We start from the raw sequence: 22,761 nt of genomic DNA, 5'->3' as shown, positions 1-22,761 counted from the left end.
TAGGTCGGGCTCTTTGCTTCGACTAGCACCCCGTCAGCCCTAACAGTCCGGGCATCCCAAGTCGTATGCAGAAGAAAGTGAGAGCATAAGGGCGACTAGTCTTCCGAAGTGGCGTTGGTAAAGAACTGGCGTCTTATATGTCATCAGAGGTGGCTTGAGTAGAACTGTTACTAGGCCCGCAGTAGGTCAGAATATCCTTTACTCGGAGGTCTCCGACTGCTTCATCAGCTTTATCTTGGCCAGATTCCTTCAAGTCTAAGCTCACTAAGCGGTGTTTGAGTGTTGACATGCGAAGACGTGGGTAACGGAGTATTGCATCATGCCTAGTCTGAGCTCAGCTTTCTTTACTCCGATCACTCCGTGCTGATGTTCTGTATTGTATAGATCTACCGGAGGGACAGCCAGGGCTCAGTACTTCAGGGTCAACACAACCCCTGGCGTCAGTAAATCATCATGGTTGCTCTATGGTGGTCTACCAACAAGCTCCGGGATGCACCGTGTGAGTGTCGGGCCCCATTCCGCCAAGGACAGGATATATATATACATATATATCCCCAGTAGATCTGCCCGGCGTTCGGCGTACTCGTACTCTGTCCCAGTACTCGCCCGTTTCCTGTTTCCGGCACATTGCTCAGTTTCAACGTCCGCCTCGGAAACGGCGACTGTTTTGTTCTTCATGTGAAAACGTTCCCGAGGCGGAGTCGACGAGTCGTTGTAGATGAGTCTTTCAAGCTGACGCAGCATGAGCAAGCAGCCTGCTGCCCGCATAAGACCTAATTGCATCGTCCATGTTCTCTGGATTGTAAGTATCATCCATGTATGGTTTGAGTTTGCCGAGTGATATCTCTTCTTACATGGCTGCTTACTCCATGCTCTTCTCCTCGGAGACTTCCTCGGCGACATTGTCCTGGGCGCACCCGACGGATTTCTTCCGCCTAGCGAAGGGTAAAGGGTCAGCCGTCTGGCCTGTTTGTAGAAAATAGCAGAGGGATGAGATGACGGCGAGACAAAGAACGGCGACTTGTATCTTGCGTGGCATGCGGGGGTATAACTTGTAAGCGACGACCTCGGCTGATTCTAGGATGGTCAGACTGTCTGTATTCCCTGTATCATTAATATTGGCATCGCTGCACTTTACGTGGGGGTCTGTCGTCTGTCGGCCTCCTTTCGGTATGCCATGTCTCTGTTGTCTCTGTCCAGACTGCTCTCATCACAATGTCTTACCCACACAAAAGGACTACTCGGTCCTTTGCCTCTTCACGGGCTGGGCGTCACTTCCAACCTCGAGGGACGCCACCTCCGCCGCGCCGGTTCCGGTACGGGAAGCTGAAGTGGGCCGACTCTCCTCAGCCTCCTTCGCCAGCGTCTCCTCGGGGGACTCGTGACGCGAGGTCTGGCATCCCGGATCGGTGCCGAGTTTGTCGCAACAATCCCAAATGAAGCCCTCGGGGAACTCCTCCTTGTTTTCCTCGGAGGCAATGGGGCCGTGTATTCTCTCGTCCGTATCAGCCCAGACATCAAAGTCATCATCGGGTTCCATTTCCCCTACAACCCAGGGCGACGAGCTGTGAGCAATTCGGGTCTTTTCGTCCAGGGCGCGTCAGCGCGGGGGGGGGGGGGTGACAGCACTGAGAAAAACTCACCCATATGATAGTGGCAGGCTGTGTCTGTATTATAGTCGTCGTGGAATATTTTGCTGCAATTTGTGCAGACTTTCCACTCCATCGGGGTTTCGGGCTTGATGCCTTGGCTTTCCCTCAGGATGAGGGCTTCGTAGGCGCGCGTCAGCGATATGGTGTCTTGTGTGCAGATGTCGAGGAGGATTGTACGGGCCAGTTCCTCTTTGACTGCGGCGACGCTGGCCAGTTGAGCCTGGTGAGAGGGGACCATGGTGGCGTTCAGAAGTTGATGGAGAGGTTGGGAACGTGGTAGACATACGGTACGGTACTGGGAGGCACATCAGGGCGTGACTGAGTATGAGTAATCACGATTGCGGAAGTCAGTGGCAAGCGATTGATTACGTAATGTGCTTCGGTGCGGGTGCGTGACGCGTCACGGGGTTTCTAAACTCGGCGGCCCGAGGACGGTCTTCGGACAGGGGTAGTGCCAGGGCAAGACGTCAGTCAGTCCGGCTTCTCTCTCTTCACATGAGAGTCTCAACTATTCACATACTCACATTCCCTCCCTCCTCGGCTAGGCAAACCCCCTACTCTTCCCACCCGAATCCAGATCGTCCATCCTCACCAAACTCGCCTCGTCGTTATCGCTATACTGCACGGTATACGACTTCTGGAACACAATCCCCCCCGGCGGCGTCGTCGTACCCCCCTCCTCGTCCTCCGACCCCCTCCTCTGCGACCGGACCGCGGAAACCCCCGTCATGGTCCCGTTCCGCCGCGGGGTCTCGGCCGCGCCGCTCCGGTCGCGGTTGGTCCCGTTCGTGTTGCTCCCGTAGCCGCGGTAGTACTGGCCCATGCTGCGCATCGTCGTGCCGCGGAGCGCGGGGAAGAGGCGGACGAGGACCAGGCGGATGGAGGGCAGGCAGGCGCACATGATGCCGACGGTGATTTCGATGGTGGACCACACGGAGACGGAGTAGAATTCCCAGGTGGCGTTGCTGGATGCGCCGAAGATGACGAGGGACTGGAGGCGGAGGGCGCTGACGACGGTGACGCTGGAGACATTGTCAGTGACAACGTACAAGCGAACAAGCGAACATCCACAAATCAACCATGTGATATATCCGCCTCGGATAGATGGGTGGGTGAACCGGAGAGGGGACAGTTACTCACAATGTACCCACGACAAACATCAAGGCCACGCCAATCTTCTTCTTCCAGTGCAGCTGCAAGCTGCGCACCTGCCACAGCGGCACGGCCAACATCCAGAGGTCCAGCGCGATGTTGATGGCGGCGTTGGACCAGCTAATGGCATTCGCACTCGCGCAGGACCCCTCGTGGAGCCCGTCCCACTTGGTCCAAAAGTAGTGCACCGGCCAGCACTGGAAAATGGCGGTGAGCACAAAGGCGGCGCCGTACACGGTGGTGAAGATGAAGGTGCCCCAAAGCAGGCGCTGCGTCTCCCGGGCCGGGAAGATGCGCATGAAGAACGAGATGATGGACAGCTTCACCAGGGCGACCTGGGCGAAGTACAGGAAAGCCATGCAGTAAAAGTACATCAGCACCTTGGTGATCTGCTCGGGCTCCAGGGTCCAGATGTCGCGGCCGAGCCCGTTGGCGGCCGACCCGTGCACGGTGATGACGGCGCTGGGGATCATGGAGATGGCGGCGGCGAGGATGATCCAGTCGTCCATGCCCAGCTCGACGTGGGCCATGAAGATCTTGTAGACGAAGCGGATCACCAGGAAGATGGCGGCCGTGACGGCCATGGCGTTGGAGATGACGACGTAGTCTCCCGATCGGTCGCGGACGGGGACGTTGCAGTTGGTCAGGCTGGTGTTCCGGGTGGCTGTGTGATGGTAGCGTTGTTAGCGTCGTGGGGTTTTCGAGTTGAAGGGGGGAGATTCGAGTTGAGAGCAGAGCAGCGTAATGCAGCGTAATGCAGCGTAATGCAACGCAACGCAACGCACGCAACGCAACGCAACGCAACGCAACGCACGCAACGCAACGCAACGCACGCAACGCAACGCAACGCACGCAACGCAACGCAACGCAACGCACCTAACATATCGGGTATTATGCAGCTCTCACTCACGCAGAGCGTGACATTCTGCTGGAACTGCTCATCTCCACAGATGCATGCCTGGTCTGTGGGAGCGCAGAGTCCTCCCATAAAAGCGGTGGCGATACATGGCCTCTACAAGACAAAACCGGCGTCTCCATGTCAGTTGCTTGGATCGAGCAGAGGGAGGACTCAGGAGTAATGACTAAAGAAGCTTCACTCACAGCACACTCGGGAAATACCATCAGACTCGCCAAAGGATCCGTCTCCTGTGCCTGGACCAAGGTCCAAACTGCGAGCTGTATGACCACGGCAAGCAGGCGATGTGCAGAGAGGCGAACCATGGCTCCGGGAGCTCGTCAGGGGGATTCCGGGGAACGAGGGGAACAAGTGGGATCGATCGAGGGGGACAAGGACGGACAAGGCCAGCATAAAAGTAATCTGACAGGTCGCATGCCCTGGCCCCCATACGTAAGAGTAAAATAAGGGGGAAATAGGAAAAGAAGAAACGATTCATTAGAAAAGGACCGGACGCGGAGTCTAGGTCATAAACTACCACGTGCGCCACGTGGGATGTGCCGTCCTGTTGCCGGCCGGTCGGTGGGCCGCGGGCGGGGGACATAGACTAGGTACCAGTACCTTAGAGTCTTAGACAGTGACACTCGGTGGAAGGGAATTAGGAGAGAAATTTCAAGACAGATAATAAACAGATACAAATCGTACTTAATACCCATTGCTATCATGATCATCGATCATCATCACCATCTAGGCCATGTTGAGCTGGCGCCTTCAGCTGTACCGATCCGGAAGAGGTATCGGTGACCCGACACTTGGGGTTTGGGTCGGAATAAAACGGCCTTGGCTTGCCGTTTAGGGACATGTCTCCGGTTCCTGGCAGATAGGGCCAGGGGCATCACTGTCGGAGATTGAGTTGATTTAGGTTAAATAGAGCTCGGACTTTTCATATGAACCATTGGCATCTTGGCATCTTGTTCATGCAGAGAGATCTAGCCCGGCTAGACTGCTAGAGTCTGCTAGACGCGGTCGGACGGTCCTACAGTCTACTGTCCTACACAAATCGGCTCTAGCTTCCAACTCCTTAACAGTGCATCCATTACTTTGCCAAGTTTGTCCGTACATTTTCATAAAAGTCTGTCGGCGCAGGAAAAACATCAATAGCGTCCAGAACTTCAGAAGCGAACAGCCGACGGTCGAGGTCTTCCGTCTTCCGTCTTTGACAGTTCGCCTCATAATCAGTCACCTAGGTTCTAGTCTACCCGTATACTCTGTCCGGACTAATACGTTGTAAGGGGTTCCCATCTTTCTCGGCTGCCTTTTCGGAATCTTCCATGTGGAGCGTTGCGCGTTCCATCTTCTGGGCGGACGGAACATTGTCCCAAGGCGACCTAGGTCCTGGGGCCAACATAGTAACTACTAACAGCCATCCGCGTCGGCACCCCTGTTGGGGCCGTTGGCCCGTTGGTGCAACTGTCTGACGGTGACAATAACAGCAGTGCAACACCATACCCTATGAGGGGGACATTTCCGTGTGACCCATCAATAAATCGGCACTCAATAAATAGATGCAGGACGGAAGAATAAATAAAATCACAATCTCGGTGCCGAATTGCCCCCCCAAGGAATCCGTTCACTTAGTCCCTGCTTGGCCCGTCCACTCTGTCTCGCTGACCCCATCTCCCTGTTTCCCTCCCGCCGAAGCAGGAGGTAGGTGAAGGTCAACCGTCGTTCTATGATCTGTCGCCCTTCTCCTTTGGCGCCTCCAATATGAACATGAAGCTTCTGAAAGCGACCCTTCAGGCCAGCTTCTTGGCTGCTACGGCGACTGCGGCTGCGGTTGCGGCTGCCACCAGAACCTCACCCGCCGCCGCCTCCTGCTACTGCATGCCCGGCGAGCCGTGCTGGCCCTCCGAACACGCATGGCAGCACTTCAACGCCACCGTCCACGGCGGCCTCGTCGCCACCGAACCCATCGGCTCGCCCTGTCACGATCCCACGTACGATGCGGCGGCCTGCGAGGCGTTGCGTGCCGAATGGACGAATCCTCTGACCCAGTACGATCCCTCATGCTGACCTGACCTGACCTGACTTCACCAGGCCGATGAGACTACGATGGATGACCATTCTAACGTCAATCTCCTTAGCATCCCGTCGTCCTCCTCTATCATGCAAACCTACTTTGCCAACCAGAGCTGCGACCCGTTCACTGACCGTTCCAAGCCCTGCACCCTGGGTAACTACGTCAGCTACGCCGTCCGCGTGAACTGCAACTCGGACGTCGCCGCCGCCTTGAGATTCGCCAAGGAGAACAACCTCCGTGTTGTCGTACGCAACACCGGTCACGAGTAGGTCTATTCTTCTCTCTCTCCCTCTCTCTCTCTCTCTCTCTCACACACACATATATTAACCCCCCAGCTTCCTCGGTCGTTCCACCGGCGCCGGTGCCCTCGCCATCTGGACCCAATCCCTCAAATCCATCCAGTTCACCGACTGGTCCGACGACCACTACGCCGGCCCAGCCGCCTACGTCGGCGCCGGCGTCCTAGGCTACGAGATCCTCGAAGCCGCCCACGCCCAAGGCCTCTCCGTGGTGACGGGCGAGTGCGCCACCGTCGGCCTCGCCGGCGGCTTCACCCAGGGCGGCGGCCACTCGCCCCTCAGCACCGCCTTCGGCCTAGCCGCCGACCAGACCCTCGCCTTCCACGTCGTCACCGCCAACGGCCGCACCGTCACCGCCTCCCCCTCGGAAAACCAAGACCTCTACTGGGCCCTCAGCGGCGGCGGCGGCGGCACATTCGGCGTCGTCGTCGGCATGGCCGTCCGCGCCCACCCGGCCGCCGAGAACGTCGGCGGCGCAGCCTTCCAGCTCCTGGCGCCGCTCGTCGGCCGGGACCAATTCGACGCCGCCGTGGCCCAGTTCTACGCCCTGCTGCCGCACATGGTCGACCACGGCGCCATGCTCGTCTTCTACAACACCGACCAGATGCTCGTCCTGAAGCCCCTCACCGTGTGGAACGCGACCGCCGCCTACGTGCGCGACGTCGTGCTGGCGCCCTTCGCCGCCGCCCTGGCCGACATGGGCGTCCAGCTCCCGATCCTGTACACCGAGTCGTCCTACCGGGACCACTACGACCAGCACCTGGGTCCCCTGCCGCAGGGCGGCGTCGAGGTGCAGCGCTACCAGTTCGGCGGGCGGCTGATCCCGCGGGCCGCCGTCGAGGAGAAGGAGAACGCCGCCGCGCTCCAGGCCGTCGTCTCCCACCTGACGTCCAACGGCGTGCTGGCGGTCGGCTCGGTCGCCAACTACTCCAGGCCCGACGGCGTCCCCGCCAACGCGGTCCACCCGGCCTGGCGCGATACCCTCATCCAGATGCAGCTCATCACGTACTGGGACCCCGCGGCTCCGTGGGAGGACATGGTCGCGGCGCAGCACCGCATGACGGAGGAGTTCATGCCGCTGGTCGAGGCCGTGACCCCGGGCAGTGGCGCCTACATGAACGAGGCGGACTTTAGACAGCCCGACTGGCAGGAGGCCTTCTTCGGGGCCAACTATGAGAGGTTGCTCGAGGTGAAGAAGAAGTGGGATCCGGAGTCGCGCTTTTACGCGTTCAAGGGTGTCGGCAGCGAAGAGTGGGAGGTGGCTGCGGATGGAAGAATGTGCCGGACTGGTTTGTAGGCGTCTACGGTCGTACCACTAAGTAGAATAGAATTATATTTAATAAGAGCTGGTCTCTGACTGGAGTACTCAAGCTTGGTTCCAGTCTCTTGCATAGACAGTCGTGATGATGGTATTCTTTAACGCGTGGATGTCTCTCCTGTCTGATAAATCAACAAGAGCAACGAGCAACAAGAGAAAAAAAAAAAAACAAAAAAAAAAAAGAGGCGGTTTAGAATCGCGTCAGGAATTGAGCCCGACGTGGGGGTCGAACCCACAACCTTGAGATAGTGGTCTCTTACAGTAAGAGTCTCACGCTCTACCGATTGAGCTAGCCGGGCAGGCTTCGCTTCTTGTTGCTGTTGCCTCTCGCATGGAGCGGACATAACTAGAGGCTGCTCCGGCTCTAGACTCCGTCAAGTCTGACTTACATAGCACCAACACAACAGACGTGAGAGTCTCGAGAGAAAAGGGATGCAACTCAGCTCAAAACTCTGCATTCTTCTGTGCCCACTGGGTAACTAATACCCTACTCTACACAGCCCATACCTGATTCTGTCCTCCCCTCTCTCATCAACGCACTGCCATCTCGAAGCAGACTGAAACCGCAGACGGCCTGCACTCCGCCGCAATCCAGAGTCCTGCCACGAGAAGAACCCAGCCAGGGGAGGCTGCTGACAGGCAAGTAACAAAAAAATAAAAATAAAAATAGAAAAGAGCACAGCAAAAAGAATAGGAAGAAAAAGCAGACTCCCACCTCACCAGAAGCAAACCCCTTCCAAAAAATACACCTAGGGGTGGAAGAATCCTGTTCGTGATATGTCGCTCCGACCTTGAGAACCCAGTCTTTGCCCCTCTCCATCTTCCTGACGCTCCTAAAACCTGGCCTATGCGAAACCAAAGTAATCGCTGCCGGCCGTGATAGCCTTGAACACCTGACTGCGGAGGATTTCGTAGCTCTCGTATTCGGGAAGATCGAGTTCTGTAGCTTGGTTAGCAACTTGCGCTGCCCAAAGAGAAGGAAGGGCAGGGCAGGGCAGGGCAGGAGTAAAGACATACGGTTAAAGCATGTGTGAGAGCTCGGCAGACGGTCCTTGTTGCCATAGTCCCGATGGATATTGAACCGGTTAATTCCGTTCATGCCCTCGAGCTCCTTGAATCCGTTCAAAGGCACCTTGCTGGTTCCCGTCACGAACTGGAGCAGCTTCGCCCGCTCTTCCTTATCAAAGGATCGGACAGCTCGCCAGAACCACTGGATTTGGGGCGACGAAGGAGTGTAGTTCTGGTACTCGGTGTTGCTCTTCCAGTCGTCAACGTCGATATCGGGGAGTCCAGAAATCAGGAGCTCGAGTTCCTGCTCGTTGAAGATGGAGATGAGCTCCGCAGGGATGATCTCGTGGAAACCTACAGAAACCACCTGCATTAGCATTGATCTCATCACAGAATCGATCCCGTCTTTGGGAAACACCGGGATTCCCGACTCACCCTTCAAAAAGTGCTCCATCTGTTCCTTGACCGACGACAAGAGCTTGTGCTCCACCACCAGCCGGACGTATTCGTGCTTGTTCTCCTCCGTGACGGGAATGTTGCGCCCATCCGGGCAGAGGTCGATCGTATTCGTCACCCCAAACTCGTCGTCCTCCACCGAGAACGTCTCCGTGATGATGTCCGTAATGTCGTTCTCCAGCATCCACACCAGCGACTTGTAGTAGTCCGGATCGAACGACTCCATGTCCTTGACCGACACCGACTTGCCCAGGATGCGCTTGTACACCGCCCGGCTGAAGTAGCAGTCGAGGAGCCGGCCCTCGTACAGCGCCTTGCCGATGATGCGCCCCACGAACTTGAAGTACATGAGGTGCATGTCGTTGATCCCGCTCAGCTTGTTCGGGTGGAACGTCGTCCGGTCCGACGACACGGGGATGAAGAGCGCGTAGTTGGCATCGAACATCTGCCGCGCCAGCACCTGGAACCACTCGCGCGTCACCCCGCCCGCGTCGACTCCCTCCTCGCCGTGGAATCGGATGTTCAGCTTGCCGTACTTCATCTCCTCGCCCGACTTGAAATACAGAGACCGGAACGAGTCGTGGAACACGTGCTCGCGACGCACCGCCAGCTGCAGCGACGGGAACGAGGGCCGCTGCGCTCCCGTCCGGCTGTGCACGCTGCGGTTGAAGAAGTTGCGCTTGTTGTCGAATTCCAGCACCTTCGGGTTCTTGACCAGAAGAGCGAACGTCCCCGACATGAGCTTCGGGTTGTTCCGCACCAGTTCGTTGAGGATCCGCCGGTGCTCTTCCGTGAAGTTGAAGAACAGACCCGCCATGCGGGACTCTGGCGGCGGGCTGGAGAGGACCTTCTCCTTCTCCTTATCCGCCGCCGCCTTCTCCGTCGACGCCGTGTTCTTGCAAACCACCATCAAAGACTCGATGAGCGGCAACAGAATCGTCGCCACGTTGACCATGTTTTCGCGTTGGCGGATCGCGCCCAGGCACGCGCTCAGCTTCTCCCACATCTTGGAGAACGTCGAGTTGTGGTAGAGCGAGTGGACCAGGTCCTGCTTCTCGCTGTTTGCCGCTTCCTCGTCGCCCGCCGTGTCGCTCCTCTTCCTGCTGTCGAAGAGGTGGTCAAGCGCCGTCAACACCCGGAGGAGCTTGTTCTGTTCCGACGCTCCAGGTGAGAACTTGGACAACGCCACTCCCTGGATCTCCGTGCCCGACGTGGCCTTCAGGATGTGCGGCAAGAGATCGTCGAGGTCGGACACGATGTTCTCGCTGAGCAACCTAGCCTGCCGAACCAGTTCTTGCCCGAAGATGCTCTTGGCTCCGGGAATCGCCGAGAGGTTCTTGATCGCCGAGATGGTGTTCTGGAACGTCTTGGAGCTGCACTCGCGTGCAACGAAGATCTTGACCACCAATGTGAGGTTGTGCGCCGGGATCACCGGCACCTGCATCTGCCGGTCCTTTTTCTGGCTCGAGTCTTTCGTTTCGGCGACCGGGGAGCTTTCGGGTCCGTCCTTGTTGCGCTCACCATCACCGCCCTGCTGGGCCTCTGCGGACGTGGGAGGCGCGTCGGTGGTGGCGCCACCAGAGGACGATGGCCCAGCGGCCTGGGCACAGGTGGCGCTCGTCGAGCCGGCAGTAGGGGCACTCGCACCCTCCGCAGCGGGAGCCTCCTCCGTCCCCTTCTCCTCTGCCGTTGCCGCTGCCGCTGCCGCCTTCTCCTTCTCGGCGGCTTCCCGACGGCGGCGCTCCATGGCAGCCAGGGGAGCCGTGATTTTGTTGAGGAGATCAGCCAGGTACGCCATGACCACCGAGCTTTCCATGACCAGATCGCGATCCAGGAGCGAGAGAAGCGAGTTGATGGCATACTTCTGCGCCTTGGAGTCCTTCGACTTGCCCTTGCGGCTGAGCGACCGCTTCAGCGACGACCCGACGCTCTCGTGCTCGGTGAGGAAGAGCATGGGAATATGGGGGTTCTTCGTCGACAACTCCTGCAGGAGGTCGAGGCACTGGTGCACGACCAAGAGCGGCGAAATTTCCGAGTTGGTTTGGGAATTGGAGACCGAGCTCAGCGACGTCAGAGTGCGCTTAAGATTCTGCAGCGTCTTCGGGTCGGCATCCTTCTCCTTCGGTTTCTTCGCCTTGAGAGACAGCTGGCTGAAGCTGCGCTCCACCGCGTCCATGTCTGTGCTTCCTTCTTGGAGGATCGAGAGGACGGTGCTGACGACCTCGATCCTGTTCTGCCGATTCTCGCAAACATCCGACAGGACACTGAATAGATAATTTCGGATCGACCCGTACTGCGTGATGAACATGAGCCTTAAAAGGGTCGCGATGCCGGCCTTGTCTAGCATCTGCACCACCGTCTTGCGCTGCACCTTGGCTGCTTGCGGCTGGCCCGCTGCACCTTCCTGCTGGCCGGGTCTGGGCGCACCGCCGGATGGTGGGCTTCTAGCACCGCCCAGACGAGGCGCAACGCGAACCTGGGCCGCCATGTCGGGAGGCAGCTGGTCCATAAATTCCTCTCCCTGTTCTAGGAGAACCTGATGGCGAAGTTCGGGCGGGAACGTGAGCAGGATGCTGGCAGCGTCCATGTCGGCGGCGATGGCTTCGTGCCCGCCTCCTGCAGCTTGACGGCGTTGCTCCTCCCGCTCGCGGCGACGGATCTCTTGACGTTCCTGCTGCACAATCTCCGTGCGGATGTCCTCTGGCAGTGCATCGAGGAATTCCTGGAAGACGGCAGGCTGTTCGCCGGCCGCAGCCTCCTCGCGCGCCTGGGAGCGGCGGGAGCTAACCGTCTGCGCAATGACCTCTTCTCTGAACTCGTCGGGGAGCGCGGCAAGATATTCAGGATCAATGCCAAGCTCGGTGATGTCGACCTCCTCGCCCCGCAAGGTGGTAACAACGCGAGGCACATCCGCAGGTCGTGCTTCGGTGGTTGATGTCTCGGCAGGGCCGTGTGTTTCCACTCCCTCCATGGCTTGAGACCCTTCGCCTCCTTCGCGCGTGTCGCTTTGAGCCGGTGGTGCTGCAGCCGCAGCAGCACGTTCGCGTTCTGCCCGCTCCTCGGCTTCCTTCTTTTCTCGTTCAGCCCGTTCTTCGGCTTCCTTGGCTTCCCTCGCCCGACGCTCCTCCTCTTCGCGTTTCTTCCGTTCTTCTTCGCGAACGCGTCGTCGCTCTTCCTCTTCGGCCTTGAGTTTCTTCTCCTGTTCCATAGCCGGTGGGACGAGTTCAGAGAGGATGAGGTTGACAAGCTTCTGCACCATCTCGACGCACTGGGGACCGCCGAAGACCATCCTCGCTTCTTCCTGGTATCGCTCGAAGGTGGACACAATGTTGAAGGCGACTGCCTGCTGCGGTTCCTGATAAATCCCGTCCCGGCGGCTGTCGGGTCGCATTTCACGGGGTCCGAAATGGTACTCTCGGACTTCGCCGCGACCACCGGGTTGGGTGACTTGGAGCCGGACGGGAGGGCCTGATCGCATGACGGGGAGGGACGCGACAATATCGTTCAGGAGGGCAATGGGGCTGTCAAAGAACCCTCCCGCTCGTCCTCCTCCCACGCCCGGCATCAACATCTCTGGCGGCCAGGTGAGCCCAACGAAATTAAGACCTCCGGCTCCAGGGCGAGACGCAAGGTCCGGATTCTGGTCACCGCGTCGCAACAGCGGGTTGACGCCATCGTCGGCAGCATTCTGCGGACCGCTAGGCCGTGGCCGCCGAGAGAGATAGCTGCGGAAGTCTGAAGCATCGTTAGCATCGAGGCCGGATGTAGGGTCGATGACATTAAGAAGAGCCCGGAAAATGCTTGCAGGGGACCTGCCTCCGAGAGGGTCGCGAGGACCGCCAGGTATGAATCCTGGCTGGAAGGGGCTCCGTTGACCATGGCGATGTCGGTGATGGCCATGAGGAGGGAAAGGTTCAACAACGAGAGTATCCCAACCGAGGTGTCCGGGGACGTTGACGGGGATGGCTACATCGTCTGCGGTCTCGTGAGTGATGGCGCCGGGGGGGGGGGAGCGTCGTGGCGTAGATAATACTGCCCAGGGGTGGAAAACTTACGGGGATAGTCCTCGTCGTAGATATATTCGTCCTCCATGTCATCATCATCTTCCTCTGCATGATCATGTCAGAACCGAAAGAAAGGGGAAAGAAATAAAAACGAAAAATAATAATAAAAAAAGGTAAGCCAAGGGGTGTAAAGACAACGCATAACTCACCGTCATCATCCTCGTCATCAGGACGCCCATCGTCGAGATAATGGCCGTCGAGTTCATCCATCCCTTCCGGCTCGGCAAAGTCGTCCTCCGGATCCATGACGGCACGGGCGAGGCTGCCGATAATGTCGCCGGGTTCCATTTCTTCCATGCCATGCATGTGTGCCTCTTCAAAGTCTTGCTCTTCTCCCCCGTAGTCGATATCTTCCTCGTCCTCGTTGTCGTCTTCGTCCGTTTCGCTCTCCCAGTCGGAATCACCGTCGTCTTCCATGGGGTTGCCGTCATGGTCAACGATCTCTTCAACCACCTCGACGTGGTCTTCTAGGTCCTCCATATCTTCGGACCCGAGTTCGTCATCATCGTCGTCGCTCAAGTCCTCGTCGTCGTCCATATCCTCATCGTCATCGTCATCCATGACGACTTCGACAACCCCGGGCTCGCCGCGGAGGCCCTCAATCTCGCCCATCTCCCCGAGCTCTTCATCGTCATCACTAAGGCGGTTCTCATCGTCCTCGGAAATTTCTTCGTCGCCGTAATCAAGCTCGTCGCCATATTCGTCGTCATACATCTCCTCGTCGTCATCTATGAGATGGATTTGTTAGCTTTAGTACTTCGCCAAGAAGGGGGTGTCCGTCAGAATCGCAGTGTAGCCTCTGAAGACCAAAAAAAAAACTCACCTTCCTCGTCTGACTCGTCGTCACTCCCGCGAGGCTCCAGCATTCCCAGGGCTGAATTGCGGTAGAGATCAGGGGTCTCCTCCCGGTCATCATCAACGTCAGACACGGAGGAGGACGACATGATCTCGTCATCAGCAGCATCTGGGAGAGCAGTGGAGGGCATGACACTGGACCGGCTCAGCTCCTTAGCCGTGCCGGTGAGGATGCGGAGGACGCGGAGCACTGATTTGAGGGATCGCTTGACACCGGCATGGTTGAGATCCAAGTCCGCAATAGACGAGGTGAGCTTGTCGAGGTAGCCCTTCTCGTACATCATGCGTCGGAGCTGAGCTTGCGAGCGCACCTGAGGAGAGTCCATACCCCTTACCGAGGTGGGCGGGTCCCGATCTTTTTCGCCGATGATGTGGTTCATCAGCTCGGCGAGGCCCTGCATCTTCGCATGTCGCGTCTCGAGCGGCTCGTCCGGGGTGGAAGCTCGTTCGTAAGCCTTGAGAATGGTGTCCAACACGAACTTTCTGACGAAAAGAAGATCGGGGTCGTCATCGTATTCGAAACGCTCGCGCCGCTTGTCGATGACTTTCTCGGCCGTCTTGGTCACTAACGCTACCAGTACTTGTTGCGCCTGGCTCGAAGTGGCGGCCTTCTTCTTCGACAGAACGTTGTCGGTGCCGTCGGGATGGCCGCTTTGGCAGAGGAGGTCATGGATGAGGTAGTTCAGTACGCTAGACCGGGGCTTGACGGGAGTGTTTGTTTGCAAGGGAGCGCTTCGCTTAAAGTTGATAAACTCGACCTTGGCTCGGTTGTAGCTCTGGAGGAGTTCCGACAGGCAGTTGAGGAGGAAACACCTGTAGATGAAGATTGGGTGTTCTTCCGCCTTGAACGTCACCTTGGACGACTTCTTCTCTTTCCCGTCCGTGTTGTCCGATGCCTGGGTCTCGGCCGGCTTTTCTTGGGATGAGGACGACGCGGAGGCCGAAGCAGTCGCCTCCGCCTTGCTGTCCTTCGAGCTCTTGGGCAGTGTCGCTTCCTTATCATCAACTTCGCGGTAGTTCAGTAGCTCGCACAAGAGGAAGTGAACGACGCCATCCGGGTTCTCTACGATCGGCCTCTGGATGGCGGGCTTCGGAGCGTCCGTCATGTCCTTGTCGCCAGTCTCGGTCGACGGCTTGATGTCGTGGAGAGACAGGTCCTCGGTAGCCTGGACGGCCGGCTCAACACCCTCTTCTTTACTTTGTGCCGTCTCGGCGGTCGAGCTCGCCTCCTCTTTCAAGGCCAGCTGGTGAGGACGGCTGCTACCTTCGTTGGCCGGCGTCCAGCGGGTCAGCTTCGTCATCTCGTTGGTGACTTCGACGAAGAGGTCGGGTGCACGAAGCGCGACCGGCGCGAGGTTGCGCAGATAGGTGTGGAGGTCCAGGTTGCGCTGGCTTCGCTGCGGGTTCTCAAACAGATTGCGGATTTCAGCCCGCATAACCTGCTTGATCGTCTCTTCGTCCTCGACGACATGCCTGAGGATGTTCATGATGCAGCCGGACGTCTTCGGATCTTTCAGTGGGTTTGAACTGCCCCCGGCAAGCTGCTTGGCCATCACGAAAAGTCGCTGCAGGTTTTTCTTGTCCCCCACTCTACGCGCGAGAGCCCGTTTCCGTGTCATGATGACGAGAATCCGGAGGATAGAGGTCGCCAAAACATCGTTTTTGCCGAGCCGAGGCAGTAAATCAAGTATGCTGTCGAGCATGTCGCTTTGCTGGTCGCTCGAAACAATAGCATCTTGTGGCGGGAAAACGGCAGGCTGAACCTCCTCATTCTCACTCGCGGGCGGCTTCCACGACGCCTCGATCGGCTTCTCGTCCTGGGACAGGAGCATTTCGACAATGAGCAAGACGTAGGGAATCCACGGCGGCAGCTCCTCCTTGGAGTTGGCCGGCGATACCTTGAGGAAGCCGATGTACGCGTCCACATTGCTTCGGAGCGTGTCCAGATTGGCCTTCATGAAAGCGCTGTCGAGCAAAAGCAGGGCGAACAAGTGGGCGTACGCAGCGACGGTACGTCCATCGGCTTCTGACGCGACCTGCCCACTGTCGGAGGCCATGGAAGTGATCGCGCTGGCCAGCGTCACGCCAACTTCCTCCCGGATCTCGGCGTTAGGGCGGTAGAACACCACTGTGCGGATCAGCTCGGCAACCTCGAAAGCAGACGCCGGATGAGCTCGGATAATATCCAAGGATCGAGAGATGAGATCCTTCCGTAGCGCTTCCCTCTGACTATCCAGCTCTTGCTTGGTAACGGTACGAAGGTCTGTAGTGTTCTGAGCGCTGCCATCGCCGACAGAGGCGCCACGATGAGCACCGTCCCCGTCGCCGTCCCCGTCGCCGTCGTCGTCTTCGTCGTCATCGTCTTCATCTTCGTCCTCCTCGTCATCCGACGCTCGGGAGGAGTGGTCTTCCAATTCGGCCAGCATCGACTCACCCAGTACGTTGTCTAGTTCGGGGGGCGGCGCGTCATCTATGGCCATAGGTTCAGTCGCTGGATGGGCCGGCGCTGAGGGTTGGGTGTACGCGTCCTCCGGAGGCACGGGATTCCGCGGTCCAGCCAGATGTGACGAGTGCATACGGCAGTACTCCGAGGCAGTATTCTGGTTCCCATTGGCCCTGTACACGGCTTCGCGAGTCAAGTCGGCATCGTATTCTTCACCAAGGTTGGTGATGGCTGGTTGGGCCTGCACCCAGTTGAATGGGGCCGGTGACTTCTTCAAGATGTCGTCCACGATGGGGTGGTATTGGCTCGGCTCGTTGTCTCCCAGGGAAATTGTCTTGAGGATATCCATGACCTTGTGGAGAGTATCCGGATGCTCCTTCTCGAGGAAAGGGGACTCCCAGATCTCACGGACGAATGGGAACACAGCCATACGCGCCTCGAGGAGGAGCTGTTGGGAGATCAATGCCGGATCTCGCCGCTCGGCGGACCTCTCGGTGGTGCGCGGAAGAAGACCGTACTGCGTGGTTGCGTCGAGCATACATTTGCCGTCGACCACCATGGCGAAGATATTGAGCACCTTCTTCAGCCCAACCGAAGCCAGCCGTTCCGGGCGTTCCCGCTGTTCGCTGTTCCGCAACGTGTCTGCACAGCGCCGCGCCAGCGTCATCAGGACGTCGAATCCACCCTGCTGAATGAAGGCGACGTACACCGGGGTGTTGATGTGGATGGGAGAGCGCTCAGTCGACCGTGGATGGGTATCGATTATGATCTCGCCGAGCGTGTGAAGCTGGAGAAGCCACTGGCGGCGCACATTGACGGGGGGATCCTCTTGAGCCACAGACGTCCGCAGATGGTCGAGGATACAGGCGGCAACGGCCTTCGTAATCTCGGTGTGTTGTTGTCTAGAGAAAGGGTCCCGCTCCCGACGGGGAAAGACGGCCTTGCCCAGCTGCTGGAGGAACGGGCACGCAAAAGGATGCATGGTGTGTAGTAGAGTGCGCAATATCTGATAATTCTTGAATCGCGTACTCGCCTCTTCCTGCTTCGTAAGCCGTTTCGGCTCGGCGGCCGATCCCTCGTCTTTGCTTTCTCCTGTGTCATCCTGGGCGGCGGCTCGGGGCAGAGCCGAGTCGACGAACAATGCATCCTTTGCCTCCATAGACTTGGCCTGCTCTGATGTCAACTTGCCCCGCAAGGCCGTAAGAGGCGTCGGCCTCCAGTGCGGAGGGATCGCTTCGTAGATAGCGTCCTCTTCGTTGCAGACCGCTTGCAGGAGGGGTCCAAGGGACTTGACGAGACGGAGATACTGATCGAAGACGTTGATGGGATAGAAGGAGACAATGTTGGACCTAGGAATCGAAGAGACACAGTCGAATAGCATCTTAAGATAAAATTCGAGGGTCATCAAGGCCTTGGCCATCTTGCTGCCCGACATGATCTTGTCCTTGGTTGCGGCATCCCAGCCAGCGGCTTGCTCCGCCGTGACCGTCGTGTCAGACGCAACGAAAGGGGCGAAGTAAGGCCGGTCCTCTCGGCGAGCGTCTACGAGTGGCTTCAGCACGTCGACGGCGGCTTGGGCGCGAGTCAAGATGGACGGGATTGCCAGCACTGGTGCGTAATCGACCAGCTGGGCGATGACGCCGGTCAGTCCATGCCAAACGTCGTCGTCATCGTTGAATGAAACGTCGAAGGAGAGGGAGAGGCTCGGTGACTCGGCAAGGTCCAGGAGCTGCTCAATACCCCCGCGGTTAATAAAGAGAGATTTGAGAGAGCTGTTGCTTAAATAGGTGGACAGGAATAGACAGAGGGCGCGGATGTAGGGGTGGAATGCCGAGGGTTTATTTGCGGCAGGCGCGACGTCGGCGGTCGTCTTTGTCTCGTTCTTGCTATGGCCATCCGCAGTCGCCGGCCTATCGGTCATCTCAATGTCCTGGTCGTCAGCGGGAGCCTTGCCTTTGCCTTTGCCTTTGTCGCCGGGAGACGGGGCCGAGTGGGTCGACAGTCGCCCGAGCAGGTCCTGATCGGCGGGCACGAAGTTCCCGGCCACGTCGTTCAGACCCAGGCTGAGTCCCAAGCCGGCCGTCCGGGATTCCACCTTCCCCAGATGGCGTATTCTTGCAACCAAGTCGGTCACAGCGGCCGAAATGGGATTCCTCAGGGTAGGGTGATGACGGCACAACTCGTCAAAGGTTTCGCCAACGTTGGAGGCTAAGCGATGGTCGCCTTCTAGGCAGGCAACGTGTTTCGGGCTCTCGAAAATCTCGAAGAAGGCCTCAAAAGCTCCGGACGAGACGACCATCTTCAGGCCGGCGTTGTTGAGCGAAATGGAGTTGAACAGGTGCGGGATAGTGAGGATCGCATCGGGGTTCGCGAGAATGCCCTGCGCCAGCGGTCGACCTACTTGCGAGTCCAGCACGTCCTCGGGGGGCGGGTGCGGCCTGGTGTCGGGCTCCAAGGTGACCTGGCTATCCAGTTGCTGTGACGGATCGGCGGCGGCGCTGCCGTCGCGGCCCGCTGCCTCGTCGGTGCGAGCCACTGTCGGCTGCTCGGGCACCGGCCTGCCGGTGATGGACTCGAGGAAAGCAACAATCATGCGCGATTCGGCAATGGCGGCGTAGCTGGTAGGATCGTTGTTGATGAAGTCGCTTAAGACGGTGACCGAATTCGTCCACAGAACTGAGCCGTAGCGCTTGGAGTGCAGTATCATTTCCCGGAGGCTCGCCAGCAAGTCGGACTTGTCCACGAGGTTTCGCAGCAGGCGATCGGTGTTGCCGCCGATGCTGTACGAGTTGGTCATCATGTGGTGCATGAACTTGAGAAGCCACTTAAGGGTCTGCTGCTGGTAGAACGGGACCTGATAGTCGACGATGGACGAGTGGAGCTCCGGCTGGGTGCCTTGGCCCGACTCGGCCAACTGCTTCGCTTCCTCGACGGAGGTGACGACCAAGTCGGAGATGGCGTTGAGCCCATCACCGTTGAAGAAGGCCTGGAAGGCATTCTGGTAGGACCAGATCAAGGCGTCAACAAAGCTCAGGATGGTGGACTGGTTGCGGCGAGCCACGTTGGACCGGAGCTTCAGGATCTCGACTAGAACGTCCATGAGGCCAGCGCCGACCATCTCGGCGCCCACCCTAGTGGACATGGCCAAGTGCTGGGTGAGGGAGAAGAGCTTGTTACGCCAGGTATCCTCCTCGGTGGTCTGGTCGCCTTGGTCGGGTGGATCATCCGGCTTCATACCGGCCACTGCCTTCCTGATGACATAGAGCAGAATGCCGTGGTTGACGTTGGCATTTACGGCGGACAAGACGTCCTGGCAGCGAGCCTGGAAGTTAGAAATGGCTCCCAGCAAACCCAAGGCGATCGACTGCAGCCATAGAGGCACGGGGGTCGAGCCGTCGGCGGACGGGTGGATCAGTTCAGCCAATTGATAGACCAGCTGGAATCGACGAATCTCGTCGATATCGGGCCGCATGACCTTCTCCACGAAGGTTGCCTCCTGATGGATGTATGCCAGATTCATGATGGCCAAGAGTCGCACAGCCAAGGCTTGCCGGCGGGACTCTGCATCGCCGAGGAGTGCCTTTGCGATTCGGAACCTATTCAGGATATCGTATCTTGTCTGGGCCGGGAGATCGGCGGGACATCGGGCAAGGAGGTCATGAATGGAGGATGACGCAACGACGGACTCGGGGATGTCGAAGACCTTCTGGTTGGAAAGAGGTTGTTCGCTTGGCAGGGCGGGAGAGCGTATGATGGAAGACGGGGGGGACTCCTCGCTCGCGAAGTGACGAGCAGACCTCGGAGTCTGGTGCGTGGGGGCACCACCCATCGTTGTGCTCCGGCGAAGCGGAGTTGGCGTGGAAGGCGCATTGGAAGAAGAGTGCGCACGGTCTACCGTGGCTGCTGCTGATGCGGGATCCCGAAGCGGGGGGGTCACGGTGTAGGTCACTTTGATGTCCCCCCAGCCCTTCCAACGGCTGGCGTCGTCGCTGGCGATGGCAGTCAGGTCATTTGCGAACATGGCGGCGGCATTCTTCTGGGCAGTGACGTGGTGTGCTTTCTCCTTCTCCTTCTCCTTCTCTTTCTCTTTCTCTTTCTCTTTGCCCTTGGCGGATCGGGGCGTTCCCGACGACGGGCCACCTTCGGAAAGAGATGCGAGGGGCGTCTTGACGAAGGGAGATGCTAGTTGCTGCACGCGGCCCAGGTCCATGTTGTAGTGATTCGACAGCAGGGCGGTGCTGACATGGCGGGAGTGGCTGCCGATTCGCTTGACGGACGCCTGGTATCGCTTGGCCAGCTCGGTGCCCACCTCGAGAGTAGCGATGATGAGCGGCAGGCAAGTGGTATTCAGCAAGTCGTTCAAGTGACCGCTGCTGGCGTAGATGCTTCGGTTGCCGCAGTGCTCGAGCAGAACACGGGTGAACTTGAGAATAACCTCGACAAGCTGGCGGTCACCATCCTGCTGATACCCGTGCTTGCGCAGGAGATCCATGTCCCACTTCTGGTCCCCATAGTCGACGATTTTGGAGTCTCGATTGAGGAGGACGTCGCAGCCCAGCTCGCGGGTCTGAGGCCCATCGGTGAGGTTGTAGGTCGTGGTAAACACTTCGAGGATATTGTCGAAACGGTTGAGAAGCGGGATCCAGTGGTAAAGGTCGCCTCTCGGGAAGGGCCATCGCGTCGGGAATGTGGCAAGGCGGGCAGGGAGAAGAGGAAGAGAGGTCGAAGAGGCAGACTGAACAAAGTCCCTCAGCCAAGGAGACTGTGGCCGCGTTAGTACATGGGATGAGAGGCGACGAGCAGGACAAAAAGAGAAGGGGGGAAAGGAGTTCAAGCATGACTGGGGCATACCAAAGTCTCCTCGTGCTTGGGCTGCATCGTCTTGGTGATCTTCCCCATCTTCAGGACGGGTGGCGGCAGAGCCGCAAGGTCAAGAGGCGTGTTCCCCCACGGTTATCGCCCGCAGCGAACTCTCCTCCGGTGACAGCTTGGTTCGCGTGCCAGGATGCCCAAAAGAACGAAGCCTCTCAGGGACAACGAACGCTTTTGACTCCTTAGCCGGGTGTCGTCGAGGAGCAGCTCTCGGGGTGGTGGGATGGTGGGGAGCACGAGGGAGGCCGGCAAGAGGATGAGTTTATCGTTTCTTGTTGGAGGGTTGAAAGGGAAGGAACGTCGATAGAAAGTGGCAAGACGGTGAAAAAGCCAAGGTCAAGCTTAAGTTACCACTGGTTAGATGAAGCGCCCGTAGATAGGGCCGTCGGTGACTGTGCGGAATGGACAATCGTCAAGGCTGTCGTGCGGGATACCCCGGTAGAGAAGAGACGGGGGGAAAAGAAAAAGAAAAAAAGAGCTTGGGGTCAAACTGTAGTTCCGAGATCGAGTGCAGGTCGTCCTCGAATAGCTTTTCCGCCAGGCTCAAAGAATCTAATGGTCGTGAAGAAAATGCACAAAAGACAGAGGAATAGAGACCTCGAAGAGTTCTCGTATCATCAACTTTTGACCCGAAGGAAGGAAATCAGCTTTCGTCGACTTTTTTTTTTTTTCTTCTTCTTCCGCGGTAGGCGTTTCTGGATGGTTGGTGGGGAGGTGGTGAGGTGAGGTACGGAGTAGGAAGTGGTACTGGTGTTGGGGAAAGAAAAAGTAGAGCAAGCGATGACGGGGGTCTCAAACTGCGGGCGTGGACCCATGGTCAACGTACCTTCTGGGCACTGTGAACTGTGGACCCTTGCGTAATTCTCTAAGGTACCTCCCGTCTCTACCTATTTTTCGGTTTGGAGAGGCACAGTGGCACCACCTACAACGTAGGCAGCTCGGTACTTGCCCTTGGTTTGTTTACTAAAGTAAGGTAAGGTAACAAGGTACTGTAAGTACAGCTGTAAGTACAGTATGTCTAAGGTATTTACCTTATTACGTCAATACGCTGGCACTAGAGAGAGGGGAAAGTGCACTCTCAAAATGGTGCCTTCCTCTCTTGTGATATCGTACCTAATTACCTGTACCTAATTATTAGGTGAGGCGTCTTGTCTTGAATTAAGTTGTCTTGCTTTTCCTCTTATTGCCTTGCCCTACCTTACCTTATTCTTTTGGCTTATATGGACTGAAGACGTAATACCTTACTTAACTGCTACTTTATGGACGTAGTGCCTAAGGTACCGTAGGTGTGTCATGTATATGTCTACGCCTGCTGCCTGTCGATTAACCTGGCCTGACTAGGTACCTAGGTAGGTAGGTAGGTAGGTAGGTATTTGCTGCCTTGCAGACGCTTGTAACAAACAGATATATACTACGGCGTCGTATCGGCGTCGAAGCATTCCCACATCGGCCTAGGCACCCGTACCGTTATCCATCATCGGGGGGTACACAGACACGGACAATCCTACTTGTATGACCTCGAAACTACAGGCTCAGTGTTAGTGGTCAAAAGTTATCGAACTACCTTACCCAAAGCGCCGGGATATTTATTTTATTTTCTCTCTGTTCTATCCAAACTGGCAATTGGGCAAAATATCTGGAGACTACCTGCAGGAGGTTTCTGGGCC

The 22,761-nt window shown here is 57.7% G+C and overlaps 4 protein-coding genes and 1 non-coding gene across 5 annotated transcripts; 1 reads left to right on the top strand and 4 right to left on the bottom strand.

The window, feature by feature from the left end:
- Positions 1-1,039: 1,039 nt before the first annotated feature.
- Positions 1,040-2,291, bottom strand: SODALDRAFT_46806 (hypothetical protein). Its single transcript, XM_028615395.1, has 3 exons — positions 2,173-2,291; positions 1,644-2,112; positions 1,040-1,545 (listed from the first exon to the last, which is right to left on the bottom strand). The coding sequence occupies exons 2-3, from the start codon at positions 1,888-1,890 to the stop codon at positions 1,238-1,240; spliced, it is 555 nt and encodes a 184-aa protein (XP_028471555.1). The 5' UTR covers positions 1,891-2,112; positions 2,173-2,291; the 3' UTR covers positions 1,040-1,237.
- SODALDRAFT_327963 (CFEM domain-containing protein) lies at positions 1,992-4,338 on the bottom strand. Its single transcript, XM_028610571.1, has 4 exons — positions 3,906-4,338; positions 3,681-3,816; positions 2,793-3,468; positions 1,992-2,674 (listed from the first exon to the last, which is right to left on the bottom strand). Exons 1-4 carry the CDS (start codon positions 4,023-4,025, stop codon positions 2,194-2,196), a joined length of 1,413 nt encoding a protein of 470 aa, XP_028471554.1. The 5' UTR covers positions 4,026-4,338; the 3' UTR covers positions 1,992-2,193.
- Positions 4,339-5,548: 1,210 nt separating this feature from the next.
- Positions 5,549-7,578, top strand: SODALDRAFT_327960 (FAD binding domain-containing protein). The gene is made up of 3 exons (XM_028610570.1): positions 5,549-5,753; positions 5,844-6,044; positions 6,115-7,578. The coding sequence occupies exons 1-3, from the start codon at positions 5,584-5,586 to the stop codon at positions 7,373-7,375; spliced, it is 1,632 nt and encodes a 543-aa protein (XP_028471553.1). The 5' UTR covers positions 5,549-5,583; the 3' UTR covers positions 7,376-7,578.
- A 29-nt stretch (positions 7,579-7,607) lies between these two features.
- SODALDRAFT_t18 lies at positions 7,608-7,695 on the bottom strand. Its single transcript has one exon. It is a non-coding gene; the product is annotated as a tRNA-Lys (tRNA).
- Positions 7,696-8,241: 546 nt separating this feature from the next.
- Positions 8,242-21,121, bottom strand: SODALDRAFT_269198 (hypothetical protein; the record flags this gene model as incomplete). Its single annotated transcript, XM_028607645.1, has 7 exons — positions 8,242-8,336; positions 8,414-8,758; positions 8,840-12,835; positions 12,916-12,969; positions 13,074-13,652; positions 13,748-20,984; positions 21,074-21,121. 7 exons carry the CDS (start codon positions 21,119-21,121, stop codon positions 8,242-8,244), a joined length of 12,354 nt encoding a protein of 4,117 aa, XP_028471552.1.
- Positions 21,122-22,761: the final 1,640 nt, after the last annotated feature.

Source organism: Sodiomyces alkalinus, assembly GCF_003711515.1.
Source record: "Sodiomyces alkalinus F11 unplaced genomic scaffold SODALscaffold_1, whole genome shotgun sequence".
NCBI lineage: Eukaryota > Fungi > Ascomycota > Sordariomycetes > Glomerellales > Plectosphaerellaceae > Sodiomyces > Sodiomyces alkalinus.
The sequence above is the reverse complement of the archived record's forward strand: the minus strand, read 5'-3'. Positions and strand labels throughout refer to the sequence as shown.

Bases quoted from the DNA above. Each gene is read 5' to 3' on its own strand.
- SODALDRAFT_46806 (XM_028615395.1), bottom strand. From the start codon at position 1,890: ATGGTCCCCTCTCACCAGGCTCAACTGGCCAGCGTCGCCGCAGTCAAA. The intron at 1,546-1,643 runs GTGAGTTTTTCT...CCTGGGTTGTAG, and splicing joins AGCCTGCCACTATCATATGG to GGGAAATGGAACCCGATGAT.
- SODALDRAFT_327960 (XM_028610570.1), top strand. From the start codon at position 5,584: ATGCCCGGCGAGCCGTGCTGGCCCTCCGAACACGCATGGCAGCACTTC. The intron at 5,754-5,843 runs GTACGATCCCTC...CAATCTCCTTAG, and splicing joins TGGACGAATCCTCTGACCCA to CATCCCGTCGTCCTCCTCTA. The intron at 6,045-6,114 runs GTAGGTCTATTC...TTAACCCCCCAG, and splicing joins GTACGCAACACCGGTCACGA to CTTCCTCGGTCGTTCCACCG.
- SODALDRAFT_327963 (XM_028610571.1), bottom strand. From the start codon at position 4,025: ATGGTTCGCCTCTCTGCACATCGCCTGCTTGCCGTGGTCATACAGCTC. The intron at 3,817-3,905 runs GTGAGTGAAGCT...TTTGTCTTGTAG, and splicing joins TGGTATTTCCCGAGTGTGCT to AGGCCATGTATCGCCACCGC. The intron at 3,469-3,680 runs GTGCGTTGCGTT...ACCATCACACAG, and splicing joins CATAATACCCGATATGTTAG to CCACCCGGAACACCAGCCTG.